The sequence below is a fragment of the Acanthochromis polyacanthus genome, chromosome 21, assembly GCF_021347895.1.
Source record: "Acanthochromis polyacanthus isolate Apoly-LR-REF ecotype Palm Island chromosome 21, KAUST_Apoly_ChrSc, whole genome shotgun sequence".
Classification (NCBI taxonomy): domain Eukaryota; kingdom Metazoa; phylum Chordata; class Actinopteri; family Pomacentridae; genus Acanthochromis; species Acanthochromis polyacanthus.
Genome location: NC_067133.1, coordinates 30,520,429 through 30,534,912, shown reverse-complemented (window position 1 = coordinate 30,534,912; position 14,484 = coordinate 30,520,429). Strand labels below are relative to the sequence as shown.

Below are 14,484 nucleotides of genomic sequence, written 5' to 3'. Positions count from 1 at the left end.
TTTACCTCCCAAAACGTGTAAATGAGCTTCCTGTGTTTGTGTTACAGGGCAGCACACTGAGGAAGAGGAAGATGTATGAGGAGTTCCTGAGCAAGGTCTCCATCCTCGGTAAGTCCTCGTGTCTGCAGCAAAGTGTAACACGTTATAATGGAGATGTACACGACCGTTCAGAGGTTTAGGGTCACACAGATAATTCATGTTATCTTCATTTAAAAAAAACAGCTTTTCTTTCAAAACAAGGACATTTCTAAGTGACCCTAAACTACCTTTAAACGGTATCGTACATGATTTAAAGTTGCTCTAAATGAGTTAAAGTTGACCTACACTACTGTTGAAAAGTCTGGGCTCATCCAGATAATTCCATGTTTTCCACTTTTATCCATGTGCTAACATAACTGAACAAGGGTTTTCTAACCATCAATGAGCCTTTCAGCACCATTAGCTAACACAATGTAGCATTAGAACACAGGAGTGATGGTTGCTGGAAATGTTCCTCTGTACCCCTATGGAGATATTCCATTAAAAATCATGTTACCTTCATTGAAAAAAACTGCTTTTCTTTCTAAAATAAGGACATTTCTAAGTGAGCCTAAACCTTTGAACGATGGTGTAGATGCAGGTGTTTCTGCATTTATGAACATGCCGAAGCGTTAGTGTGTTTGGACGTGTAAACCATGTTCTGCATGAGTTTTGCGCAGGTCAAAGAGTGCAGCAGTTAAATAACGTGTGCTGTAGATTAACATAAACACAGGCGCTTGTTGTCACACAAGAAGCACAGCTGAGTGAGGTCTGTGTGTGCAGTCCTAATCTCTTCTCACTGTTCATGCTAAAGCCAGTCACACTCTGCACTGTTTCTGTGTGGACAATTAAAGAAGAAGGAGTTAAGCTAAGCCTCTCTTTCCCACTGGAATTCGGATAACACCAGGCTGCACAGGCCATTGGGTTTGGAGGGATGAAGAATGAGATTCATTGAGACTTTCAGAATGACTTACAATTGGAGCTGACATCTCATCCCCTTCCACTTGATGGTGTGTGTGCGGTGTATGGAGTAAGGCCATGCCCCCTGTACATAGTTATTAGCTGGCTGAGTAAACACATACACTTGATTTAGGTCTTAGGAGAACGTCTCTGCGAGGTCCGCTCTCTTTTCATTCTCCTCCTTTCTTTTTGACAGCCTTGTCGAGGCCTGCATTCAAACACCCGCCTCCTTCTTCAGAGAGCTTTTCCTCCCTTCATTCCTCTTTCTGTCACTTTGCTTCTGTGCTCTGCCTCTGAATGGGAGGAGGGGGAAGGAGGGAGGGAGGGAGGAGAGAGGAGGGAGTGTTTCTGTTTGTCTTTGATTTTTCAGATAGCCACGAAATTGGGTACAAGCCCTTGATGTCATGGAGAGAATGGAGAAAACACAAATGCTGCTTGTTGCACACACGCACACACACACACACACACACACACACACACACACGCACGCACGCACGCACGCACACACACACACACACACACACACACACACACACACACACGCACGCACGCACACACACACACACACACACACGGCGGTTCCTGTGTGTTTACCGTGCATGTGTGTAACAAAGTGATCTGAGTGGCGTCAGGCTCTGCGGAGCGTGAAATGTCGGTTCTTCGTGGATCGTGTTTCCTGCCGTTAAGGATCTCCTCTGGAGGACCTGCAGCCAGACAGACACCACGGCCCCACCGCACGGACACCGGACACCTCCACATCCACCTTAGTTAATCCTAAGTACACACACATGGATGCAGGCGCTGGGATCAGTTACTGAACACATCAGGAGACAACAGCTTCAGACCAACCAGGTCCTGCTGCAGTTTTAAACCTCTAACTCCTGTCTTAGTGGAGTCCCAGCAGTGAGTCACCTCCTCATGTAGACACAGTTACAGACCACAGATAGGTCACCATACAAACGGGCTGAGATCAGGTAATAGTAGTTTAGTGAGTCATCTATGTAGAGAGATGTAGTTATCAGTGACTGCTCTTCCTTTAAACATCAGTCCAAACTGCTCTGGTCTGAACGGTTTTCCCACTGAGATCTGTGACCGTCTGTGTTTTTGGTTTAGCTGAGAATACCAACAGCTTCTAGAAATATCTCAGGCTAACCACGCCACTGTTCCTGTGGCTTCGCAGTCGGAAAGACTATCTGACTGACTCTGAAGATCAACAAAAAGCCAAAAAAAGACAACCCCATGTTTTAGAGGAACTTACTCATGATGCTGATCTCTGCATTTGTTTCTGTGAAAGTTCAGACCTGAAGGTATTCACCTCAGCAGGCACCAGTTCATCAACCTGCAGTCATTTATGCTGAATAAAGGATTCTGGTTAGTTGGTTTCCTGGGATGACCTGAGACCTGAAGAGCATCAGAGAGGATGGATGAGAGTCAGGGTGAATTTTAAGCTGCTGTAGCCCTGTGAGTGTGGAGGAATCTGAGGTGTGACGGTTCCTGATGAATGACGGGATTAGAGAGCAGAGAGAACCTCTGAGACCAGGAGACATCAGATAATTCATACCTGTTCCTCTGCTGACCAGTGGAAGCGCCTCATGTTCTCAGTGGGTAATGTTTGTTCTCCATCCTCAGAGTCTTTGGATAAGTGGGAGCGTCTGACTGTGGCTGATGCTCTGGAGCCCGTTCAGTTCGAGGATGGAGAGAAGATCGTGGTGCAGGGAGAACCTGGTGATGACTTCTTCATTATCACAGAGGTAAGGTTTGTGTGATGTCCAGCAAGTCCTAAGACTCGTCTGGAGGTAAAATGAGCTCTAAGCGTTGCAGAGAACTCAAACCTGTTTCACCTCCTGGATGAGAACTTCTGAGACAGAATCTTTCTCCGGTCAGAGAAAGGTATAAGGAGGTGAAGGCTGGTGAGTCGTCTCCAAACATGTCCATGATCATCCTATGATCTCTGCATTCTGCACCAAATCCAAGCTCCAGAGGAAGACGCTTACCACCTTACAACGCATAGAAACAATAAAATAAATATAATGTCGCTATTTGGTGGCTTTTCGGCTATCGTAGGGGGTTCTGGAACCTCGCTCCTTATGATAGAACAGGGACTACTGTATGAATGTTGGTGGGTTTGTCTGAAAGAAACCGAGCAGTGTGTACTTTGCAGAAGAAGCAACAGAAACAGCAGAGACCCAGCATGTGTAGGAACTTCCTCTTACTGTCCCGTTTCCTGTTAGCTGAGCGTTGACATGCGTGGCCTGGCCGTGTCATCAGGCGGCCGCTCGGCTTGGCGTACGTGTCATCATGCAGAGACGTTGGTGGGCTCTGTGCTGACATCGGAACTGATCTCCGTTTATTGCCACCAGCAGACAGACTGCCGATGCAGGGAACGGCCCCTCACACTGCAGGCTTTGTCCAACATGGGCCCCCTGCCTGTCATCCTAACACACTTTTATTAACTCCATACTTACACAGCTTTCACCAGGGTCAAGTCCAGAGGGTCTAGAGGGGGTGGGTTCACAATCGTCTTCTCCTGTCTATGGATGTATGTGTAGGTTCATCTGTCCAGCTCCTTCTGTGTTTATTAGAAGTCTCCATGAGCTGGTCGCAGTGTGTCAGTGCTAAACCAGAGGATTCTATCAACGGTGCTGAGTGATGAGTCAGCATTCAGTCTCCTGCTCCACCTGCAGCCCTCCAACCCAACACTCCTCTTTCTGCTCCGTTCTTCTTCCTCCTCTATCATAGCCATGCTCGTCTTTTCTCTCAGTTTTGGACAGAGACACATGTTCTGTTGGTCTGGCTCTAGTGCAGCACCCACAGTTTAAATTCAACCCTTATCATAAAGGTAAAGGTCAGACCATCAGCTCTAAAAGACAGACTGTACGGCAGCAGTTCAGCCCTGGAAGAGCAAAACCAGGAAAGGTCTGTTGGCAGGAATCACGTGAACTTCCCACGTTGATCATCTGATGTGAAGACTTCAGACAAAAATAAAGGACAAAGACATAAGTTTCACATCCTGACTGCAAGTTTACAGGTCCATTGGCCATCCTAAACGCTGGAGGAGAATTAATTTAGCTGAAAATAGCAACCATGAGCCAGAAAGAAGCAAGACGGTAGCATTATCATCTTCATCACCACCATCGTCTAGGATGTGTTTATTTCTTCTGCTCTCTCCATGTTTTTTTTACATGTGAGATAAAAAATGATTTCTTGTTTAAACAAAGGGTCAGACCTGCTACCACGCTGAATATCTACAGTTCTACAGTTTCATTTAGACGATGCTTCATCCAAAGCGACGTATGACTGGAAAGAGATCAAACTATCGGTAGATAAAGTTGTCGAAACAACGAATATCAGCACTTTAACCTCACACATGATTGCTTCATTTTAAACCTAATATTCTGAAGGATTCAGTCATCTGTGTCCCTGTCTAGATATATATAAACTAGACTGTTTTTATCTCATGCATTCCTCATGTTTGCTCTCCAGCTGTTGGTCAGGTCGGAAGCCCCCAATTAAAGCTTTAAGAGCCAGTTTGACGGTGCAGAAAATAGAAAAGGAAACAAATATTGTAGTTAGCAATGCATGACTCATCAGTCTGAGACTTGGTCTACCCCAGAGAGGAGACAAAACATGGCAAAATATGCAGAGGAATCTGGGGGATTATGGGATGGAGAGATGGAGGGAGGAGGAGGCAGCCAGAACATTCCTGTCAGTCGTCTGTGTGAGCGTTTCAGACTGAATCGGAGCATCCACACTCCTCATTTCTCTAATATTCCTGCATTTTTCTTGAGCAGACTTTCCCTGTTCTGCACCATGTGTGTCCTGTTTTTACCAGACAGCAGCAGGTTTAGTCTTCCTTCACCCCTGTTCCCAGTCTCCTGTCTGTTTTCCCTCCCTTCGTACCTCCCTCGCTGTCTTTTCTCTCCCCATCCAACGCAGCAGAGCCTGACTTTCCCAGAGCAGGGTGGACTGTGGTGGAATGCTTGTTGCTGACTTTCACACGGGGTCAGGAGACCCAGCCTCCCAGGAGGCAGAGAAGGATGAGTCAAAGAGGGCAGGGCCATGTGGGTGGAGAGGAGGCCGTTCAAGACGCACCACCAGGAGAGAGGGAGGGCACGACTCTGTGAGAGTTTGTCTGAGTCAAATCCACCTTGATTGTGTTTTCTCTGTGACTAGATGTCAGGGCTTTCTTTAGCTGATTTCTCCTATTCTGCCTCGTCTTTCTTTCTCGTGTTGTTTCTGCAGTTTTGTTGCATCAGCCAGAGACAAACCCCACAATCACTAATTAAGGGAAGATGAACAGAGAGGTACAGAGACGTGACTTTCTCTGGCTGCCGGGAGGAAGGAGGCCCAAATGAAAAGTGACATGTTTACATTTTTTTCCTCACACAGAGCTAACAGAACACTCAGCTTCAGCTTCTACCTCAGCTCACCAACTCTTTAGTCAAGCCGTCTCATCTGTGCCTTGAAGTGAATGAGGACAGGGAGGTATTAAAACCTTTGGAGCATCAGAGAGACAAATGTCAGAGTTCATGATGTGGTTTCTAAATCTTTAACAAGTTAAAGTCATTTCAGTTTGTACCTTTTTCACTGTGGTGTCTACACTAACGTTGAAATGTGGGGGATCACCTTCATGTTCTCCATTAAACTCCCTCTTTTATCCATGTGCTAACATAACTGAACAAGGGTTTTCTGATCATCAATGAGCCTTTCAGCACCATTAGCTAACACAATGTAGCATTAGAACACAGGAGTGATGGTTGCTGGAAATGTTCCTCTGTACCCCTATGGAGATATTCCATTAAAAATCAGCTGTTTACAGCTAGAATAGTCATTTACCACATTAACTATGTCTACACTGGATTTATCATTCATTTCATGTCATCTTCACTGAAAAGAAAATGCTTTTCAGTAGAAAATAAGGACGTTTCTAAGTGAGCCTAAACTTTTGAATGGCCGTAAATGAGACCACACCCACCATGACAGTATAGAGCTTTGACCTAAATAATACCCTCTGAATAAATCACACATGTAAGACAAAGCTTCCACACCAGAGAACTGGTTGTAATTATTTGACAAATTAAAGTAAACTGAATATTGTTGCCAGTGAAGCTTTTAATGCAGAGAACAGTCTGGAGACACGAGGACGGTGATGGCAGGAAGAAAACTGTTTGTGAAGGTTTTTCCTTCAAGGCCAGAATTATTTGGTCTTTTGACAAGAATTCACAGAAAAACACATTTAATGTCAGAATGAAACAGATGTCTGTAGAGTCAGTTAATAAAAGTCTCAGATTAGCTGAGAGGAGGGATGTTGTGGATGTTCCCAGCTCCACAGTGATCCCCGACAGGTAGAAGACATTCAGGCTTTGACTCACTCACCTGGACATCCAGCTCAGGCACCCTGATTGGCTGGTAGTCCTGAGCTGTCAGGGAATGAAGAGCTGAAGTCAGGCTGGGTAATTTACTGATTTCACACCTGAAATCCAGATGATTCATGTCAGACTGCTGATGAATGCTGACTCCTCTCTGCTGATGCTTTCACTCTCATCTCCTCCGCTCATCCACCTGGACAGCAGCTCATCTCCTGTTAGTCCTTTGACCCCACAGCAGTAATCATGCTGAAGGGTCCCAGTGGGTCACCAGAACCACTCAGTGGATTCTCTGCTATTCATCTTGTGCTATTAGGAACCTGCATGTTTACCAAAATGTGATTAAGCTAATGGAGCTTAACGCTGCTTTTACAGACTGAAGATCGATGCAGTTAATGAATGAAACCGTATTAGATGTGAGTGAAAATGTACAGCTGAAAGAAGGACGGTGGATGAAGTCGTTTTAATTCAGTTTAACCACATGTGGAGCTGGGTGGCCTCAGAGCAGCTCTCCAGTATCACCTTCCTCCATCTCTGCTGTCGTTCCAGCGGCTGTCGTTTCCTTTGGGAGGCGCCTCAGTGTGGCGTGTCGCTGTTAGCGTGCTCTCTGCGCTGTGTGTGCTTTGTGTGTTTAATAAATGGTGTGAGTGTGTGTGAGAGTATCTTCCAGTAGCGCTCACACTGCTGCTGTCTGTTTCATTTTCATTCATTCATGTTCTCTGTTTGTTTTATTCTCCGTCTGCTGTCTTTAGTCCTGTGTTGTCTGTGGGGTAGAGAGGCTCTGTGATGTTTATAGGAGGTGTGTGTGGATCAGTGCTACCCCTGGGCTGGTACTGATGCTTATCTGGACCACACTGGAGGAGCTACTGTAGCGGCGCTGCTGCTTCGTCTCACCGTCTTTGTTTGGACATGAATGGTTGTAAACACTGATGCCTCATCCTCTCTCCATCACATCTCTGGGGTTTTTGCAGTAGAATCTAATAATTAGTCAATGTGTGGAAGGAACATTTATCACCACCAGCTGATCATCTTGATGCTCTTCTCTCCTCCTCCTCCTTCGTCCTTCATCTGCAGATACAGATTGTAATAGCTGATATTGCACTAGTATTAGTTTTCCAGTGAGGTTTTTTTGGCCGTGCACAAACTGTTAGTTTCATTTTTTCCCAAATAATGAACCAGAATTCTGAATGCAGGTCTTCTGCTGAGTATGAATGTGATTAGTAGTCTGTAAAATCAATCTTAAGCTGAGAAATGATCAACATTCAGCACTCAGATGATGCTAATGAGTTTATTTTTAGCTGGTAAATCTCTGCTGTCCTTCCTCCTCAGGCAGATGTCGGCTGTATGAGCTGCAGTCTGTGAACTCCTTCTTTATGCTGTGTTCAAATTGTGGTCTAAATGTTGTACAGTTTAGCGTGCCATGAAAAGCCAGCATTGGTCAGCGTAGCAGCGTTTTAGTCGACCACAAAGCAAACTGTGAAGCACCAGCCTGTTCTCTGCTGCTCAGAAGGAGTTAAGCAGCAGGTTCTGGAGGTTCTGGTCAGATACAGGAGCAAACGTCATACAGCAGGGGAAGGATTTCAGCCACCCAGCTCATTCCTCATCACATGCACGCTTTGCAGTAACACTCACCTGTAACGCGGTGCACGTACTGCATGTATGTACAGAACTGTGAAGAAGTACTGGTGTGGTCAGTGAAATAGAACTCGCTTTGCAAAAAATGTGATTAGCCACAGTTTGTTCATGATTTAACGGGGGGGGGGCAGTTACTTTTCCACACAGGGTCAGCTAGGTTTGGATCCTTTTTACTCTTAAAACATTAAATCATCATTAAAGCTGCACTTTGTGTTTACTTTGGTTATCTTTGACTGATATTTACATTTGTTTGACAGTCTCAAACATGTAAGTGAGGGAAATATTAAAAAAATAAGAATTTAAGAAGGGGGCAAATACTTTTCCCTGCCCTGTATCTGTTAAAAGTTCAGCTGTGAGTCCACTACAGCAGCAGGAAAGAAACAAAGATGTGTCTCTAATGATAAACTCAGAGCAGGATTTGCTTTCCTGTTTATTTTCAGTGTTGTATTTTTAAATGTCTGTGGGTTTTAAGAAGGTCATAAAGGTTCAAAACAAGCCGGTCCAGTCCAGTGCAGAGGGAAAGCCCAAAGCAGCCAATGGGAATATCCTAACTGTGCAAAAATTTTTTGTTTTTTTGTGTTTTCTATTTCTGTCTTGGCACATATCGGTGTGTTTTTATGTGTGGTACGTGCACACATGTGTCCTAACTGTGACAGGGTTTTCCACAGTTAGAAGTGAATATTTTTGCACCATGATGAGAAAGCCTTAATTTCCAACGGGCCACGAGTAGAACAGTCCTTAAATCATCCTGGGCCTGGTTGGGCAGTCGGTTATCTCCAAACAGAAATTGCATTTTGGAAGAAATATGTGTTTTTCAGCTTCATGGTGAACATCAGACCGCTCTGACGGTATTACAGTTTGAATGGTAGCAGTTTCTTAGTAGTTAATAAACTGAATTCTTTCCAAAAGTTAAAATACTGAGCATCTTTAAAAGCAAGGATCCGGCTATGGTTTGACAGAACCCTACACCCTACAATCAAGAAGTTCCAAGACTGCACCCATACAGAGCTGAAATCAGGCCCACGTCCCTCCTGAACTCTTCACGACTTCAGAGCTCCTGTCAGGTTTGTGAAGCTCTCTGGAAGTCTTTTCCTGTGAGTCCCAACAATGGCGACCCTTTAACTTGGATTTCAGTTTACGGAGGGAGAAGAAGTTATGTGGAGTCAGATGTGGTGAATCCGGCGGGTAGAGCTTTGATTTTGTTGCTGTGATCCCACATCAGACTCCACAGCTCTCCTCAGGACGGTACAGCAGGACTCTGGAGGACATCGGTCATCTGAATCACTGATAAACCAGCTCTGTTACCAGTGAACATCTCTGGCATGAAGGTCGGGTCAGGTTGACATCCAGCGGGCTTGTTCTCTGAGCTGGTGTGACGAGTTTTTTGGGAGCAGCTTTTCCTTTCATCAGCTGCTCTGAAGGGAACCAGTGGACAAATTATACAGTTTCTGCTTTTTCTAGATGCTGTCCTGGAATTTCTAGATTGCATCTTTTTAGAAAATCTCAAATAGAAACTGGATTTTTAGATCAGCACCAAAAAATGTTTCAACACCCTCTGGCACAAATTTGAGGAGATGAGATCAAACCAGCATCTTTTAATAATTCTTTGTCCGTTGACAAATGAAACCTCATCAGTCCTGCTGCTGACCGTCTGTCGAGGCCGGTCTAGCTTCTTCTTATTCTTCTCCTTCTTCTTCTTCTTCTGTGCAGAGCTAAATGCAGCTTATGATCTTTTCTGGGGACAACCACCAGTCAGTGATTGAAACTAAGTGATCAGTCATATCAGCTCAGCTTCAGCTCCTTCCATGGTCTCCTTCAGCGTCTCTGCTGTGTTTTAGTGGTGAGGAGACCTCGACTCTGAAGCTACCTCCACCCTGCTGTCATGGTGGTGTTTGGAGGTGATGCTCAAATGGTGTTCTCCATCTTCCTTGAACAGCTTCCATCACTCCTCCACAGCTCGCTCCTCTACCGGCTCAGAAAGTCACAAATCTTCCACAGGAACTCAGCCTCACCTCTGTCACTTTAGGGGTTCTCATTAGGACTCATTATATTCATATTTGGCATTATTAGCCTGGTCAGCACCAGGAGGATTAGAGCAGTCAGGCTGTTCTGTGAGTTTCTAGCTGCTACCAGTTACTGCAGCTCTGAAGGTCCTGTAGATGTCCTGACCCTGAAAACACACCTCGGTCCAGCTGCAGACGTGGCATCAAGCACAAGTTTAAACGATGTTTGGAAAGATAAATAGTCAAACATTCACACCAGCAGCTGTGAGACAAACTGAGCTGTTGTCACCTGTTAGGCAGAGAGAATGGAAAGCTTATTTCCTCCCTCTGCTTGTTGGATGACTCACAGACGACGTCCAGTCAGTCCATCCAGCAGATATCAGCTGCTGGACTTTCTATCTTTTTTTCTTCTGTTGTTGGCTTTTTCAGACAGATTAGCAGGGAGGGAAGACCTGCAGCAAAGAGCCGTGAGCTGGAATGAAGCCCATGTGTGTTTTCTGAATAAACAGTTCAGCGTTTTCCTCCTCTGTCCGTCTGTCCGTCTGTTATCGTTTGTCTGTTCACAGCAGAGGAGCCTCAGTTTGGAGCACCACGTTTAGTCCGTTACTCTGAAGTGTGCTGGGCTTCCAGGGTCATTCCAGGATTCTACATTCTTCTTCTCTCACTCTTGGACAATACAGTTGTTTCCATGTAACGGCTGAATGCAGATAAAGGGGATTATGGGATGGAGACACTCAGGGGCTTAGATGTTTGTATTTATTACACTCTGGAGGAAGTGAAGCAGAACCAATCAGTTTTCCTGGCTGTGTGTTGTTTAGTCTCTCTGCTGACGACAGGTGTGGGTCCCACAGAGAAGCAGAATAAATCTGTGTTCTTATGAAGCAAACAAGGCTCTCTCTGCAGAACCCCCTCCTCCTTTTATTCCTGTCCTTTCCTTCCTCCAGCTCCTCTTTGTTCTTCTTTTCTGTGTCCAGGGTATCGCCTCTGTTCTGCAGCGCCGCTCTGACAACGAGGAGTACGTGGAGGTGGGGCGCCTCGGACCCTCCGACTACTTTGGTGAGTGATTTCTACCGTACCACATTTGCACCACAGGCACTTTTGCATACTTTTGCATCTTTTTTTCATCTTTTTGTGTCATTTTTAGAAATCTGTGTCGTTCTTGCATCTTTATGTCATTATTGCATCTTTTTGTGACATTTTTGCAGATTTTTATGTCATTTTTGTATATTTTTGTATTATTATTGCATCTTTTTGTGTCATTTTTAGAGATTTGTGTCGTTCTTGCATCTCATCATTTTTGCATCTTTTAGTGATATTTTTGCGTCTTTTCGTGGCATTTTTGCAAATTGTTGGGCCATTTTTGCATCTTTTTGTGTAATTTTTGCAGATTTTTGTGTAATTTTTGCATCTTTTGTGACATTTTTGTGTGTTCTTGAAATTTTTGCATATATTTATGTCGTTTTTGTGTCTTTTTGTGACATTTTTGTGTCATCGTGAAATTTTTGCATATTTTTGTGTCCTTTGTGTATCTTTTTGTGACATTTTTTACATCTATTAGTGACTTTTTGCATCTTTAAGTGTCATTTTTGCATGTTTTCGTGACTTTTTAGTGGAAACACATAAATAGTAACTCCTTTCTGGCCATGTTAATGTAATTACTTTTGCAAAACATACTGGGAACAGCTGATTTAAAAAGATGCAAATATTACAAATGTGGGAGGTTTTATATTTAATTATAGTTTAAAATAATTTAGTGATCACAAACAATCCATTCTGTGAAATAAATCTCGTCTGCAGCTAATTATTATTCTCATTATTGAATAATCTGCAAATCATTTTACTTGATTATGGGTTCAACATTAGTTTCAGTCTACAAGTCAGAAATCATGAAATCACAGATTTTCTATTTACAATCAGAAAGTACTGGAGAATTCAGAGTAAGAGACTGATGAATCCCCTCATTAATTATAGCTATAAATGTAAAAAAAATCTGACATTTCTGTTTATTCTTAACTGCCAGAAGTCAAAGTCTGAGTGCAGTAACTTGGCATGAAAACACATGATCATGAACTGATCAGTTATTCCTCCTCCATCATAAACTGAAGTCAGTTCTTCGTCGTCCAGGTGAGATCGCCCTGCTCCTGAACCGGCCCAGGGCGGCCACCGTCGTCGCCCGCGGGCCCCTGAAGTGTGTGAAGCTGGACCGGCCTCGCTTTGAGCGCGTTCTGGGGCCGTGCTCAGAGATCCTGAAGAGGAACATCCAGAGATACAACAGCTTCATCTCCCTCACCGTGTGACGGGTCGGCCCGTTCTCCACCAGCAGAGGAGTTCTACATCAGCATCGGGGTTTTGGTCGGTGGGTGGGAGGGAGGGAGGAGTGGGGGTGCAGGGTGAAGGACTCAGGCTTCACATCCACAGGGCGCTCATTGCCTGCCTTTTTCCATTTTGCGCGTTTCTTTCTGTTGACCTTGTGCACTTTGATCTGTGCTGTCACGTAGCTTTATGTCAGAACCAACATGCAGGTGTTTGCTGTGAGAGGATCATTTCCATAAATGATGTGAAGGAGCCGACTGTACCTGATGCATGCTCCAGGACTGACAACCAAGGATGTTTGCACTTTCATTCTTTTATGAAGGATAAATTCAGGAAGTAAGAAGGAAGTGAAGTCATGTCTGCATACGGCGGGGCGAAGGTAGCGCACATGTCTCTGCTCGCTGGCTGTGCTTTGCCTTCTTTTCACTTGGGGGTGTCCGTGGAGCCGTTTAGGTCCAATCTGACACCAACCTCTGTTCCCTCAAACGTAGCTGTAGAGGTCTGAAGATGTTCATTCATTCACAAAGCTTCTTAAATGTGCTGTTACTGCTGACATCAGTTGGAGGCAGCTGTGTGTTGAGTTAAACGTTAACTCTGTCGACTAATCCATGAAAAGACCAGAACCAACAGCAGATTGTTTGGAGGCTTGAACTTATTTAGGAGCAGCTCCACAGACTCCTCATGGTGGTCCATCTGCAGCCTCTGGTCTGTAACGCCGCCGTAAACTCTTTCTTCTTCAGCTTTTCACTCTTTTTACTCTGATATTCATTTTATCAGCGTGCACAGTGAAAAGTTAGAATGATCTGATTTTTATAACAAAGGTGACATAAGAAATGAAATGTTCTTTCCTTGGCATCAGGTCTGCATTTCTGGACCACGTGATCTTCAGCTTTTCTCCTGCTGTCTGTCAGATCGGTTCATCCTGAACTATTTCATTCATTACAAACTATTCTGACATTTGGTTTATTGGTTTGAGTAAATTCTGAGTTCTCTGACTGCAGCTCGTTAGGTGTGAACATTTCCTGGTTTATTTGCTCCTCTGTGGCAGCAGACGGACCTTCTGTGTGTGTGAACAACCAAACAACTAATGCAGGTTAAACTGATCATTAGTTGTAACCCTGTTCTAAGGAAAATCTCCAGTTTTCTTGTCCCTTTTCAGCAGCAGCCTGTGGAGCTGTGTCTAAACATGTTACTGTGCTCGTATTTTTAGTGATAAATGAAGAAATAAGACTCAGTGATGTGTTTCATCTTTTTTCTGTGAGCTAAATGACACCTTTGATGAAACGTATTCTTTGGATCAATCGTTGCTGCTTTTGGTCTTTTCATGACATTTGTTGGCAATAAGAAAATCTAGAAAATCTCTGAAGTTTAAGGTTTTACAGGTATGTAGCGTGTGCAGCCAAATGAATTCCCAGCTGCTTCTTTCAGTAGAAACCCTCTTTATTCTGATCTGTGAGCCGTGGATCCGCTCTGCAGAGTCTGAAACAGCCGTCCTGGAAACGCCGACTCTGTCTCAGGACTAAACCTTCAACACACGTCTGACGCTTTTCTAAGCCGGTTTACTTCCACGTTTGTTGCTATGAAAGCTTTTGCACCACTTTAGAGTTTGTATCATTGGGTCAGTGCACCGCTTTGATTTCGCTGTTTTTAAGACATGAATTCTGTGTTCCAAATAAGAGTTTTAAAAGTAGAAACTTGTGTTGCTTTCCTTTGATCAGCTGCAGTCTGATGTTGGAGAAATGGGACCTAAAGGAGAAAATCTTGTAAAATCTGTGTTCTCTCTCTCTGTATCGTTTTCTTTCAACTATCAAACCATCTTGAGCAAATAAAGATAAGCTTCTGAAATCCTTTTGATTGGAGTCATTATTTCTCCTCTTTCACATTCTTTCCACTTCGTTTATCCCGACTCCTGGCATCCTCTCCTGACTGGACTTAGTTCTCTCTGTCCCTTTTCTCACCTGTAGCTCCCCTTGAATGTTGTATTTCTGTCTCATTTCTCTCCAGTCCTCCTCTCTGCTCTCCATCCTTCTCAGTGTCAGTCATCCTCCCAGCCGGTTTACACCACGGTGGACTAAAGCCTCCACAGCTTTGACACATTCCTCTTCATCTTAATGCCCACTAAATCAACTGAGGAATGCGCCCCCAACTCGCTGACATTGAGTTTAATACCCCCCATTCCCACACATGTA

At 44.3% G+C, this 14,484-nt stretch overlaps 1 protein-coding gene across 4 annotated transcripts in view; it reads left to right on the top strand.

Annotated features, from left to right (window-relative positions):
• The window catches only part of prkar1b (protein kinase, cAMP-dependent, regulatory, type I, beta), a 79,928-nt gene extending 65,788 nt beyond the window's left edge, over nucleotides 1–14,140 (top strand). For all 4 annotated transcript variants that reach the window (XM_022195327.2, XM_051940886.1, XM_022195328.2 and 1 more), the window contains 4 exons: nucleotides 48–108; nucleotides 2,608–2,729; nucleotides 10,957–11,038; nucleotides 12,107–14,140. In XM_022195327.2, coding sequence (XP_022051019.1) covers nucleotides 48–108; nucleotides 2,608–2,729; nucleotides 10,957–11,038; nucleotides 12,107–12,279 — 438 coding nt within the window. In that variant the 3' untranslated portion in view covers nucleotides 12,280–14,140. The remainder of the gene's footprint in view (nucleotides 1–47; nucleotides 109–2,607; nucleotides 2,730–10,956; nucleotides 11,039–12,106) is intronic.
• Nucleotides 14,141–14,484: the final 344 nt, after the last annotated feature.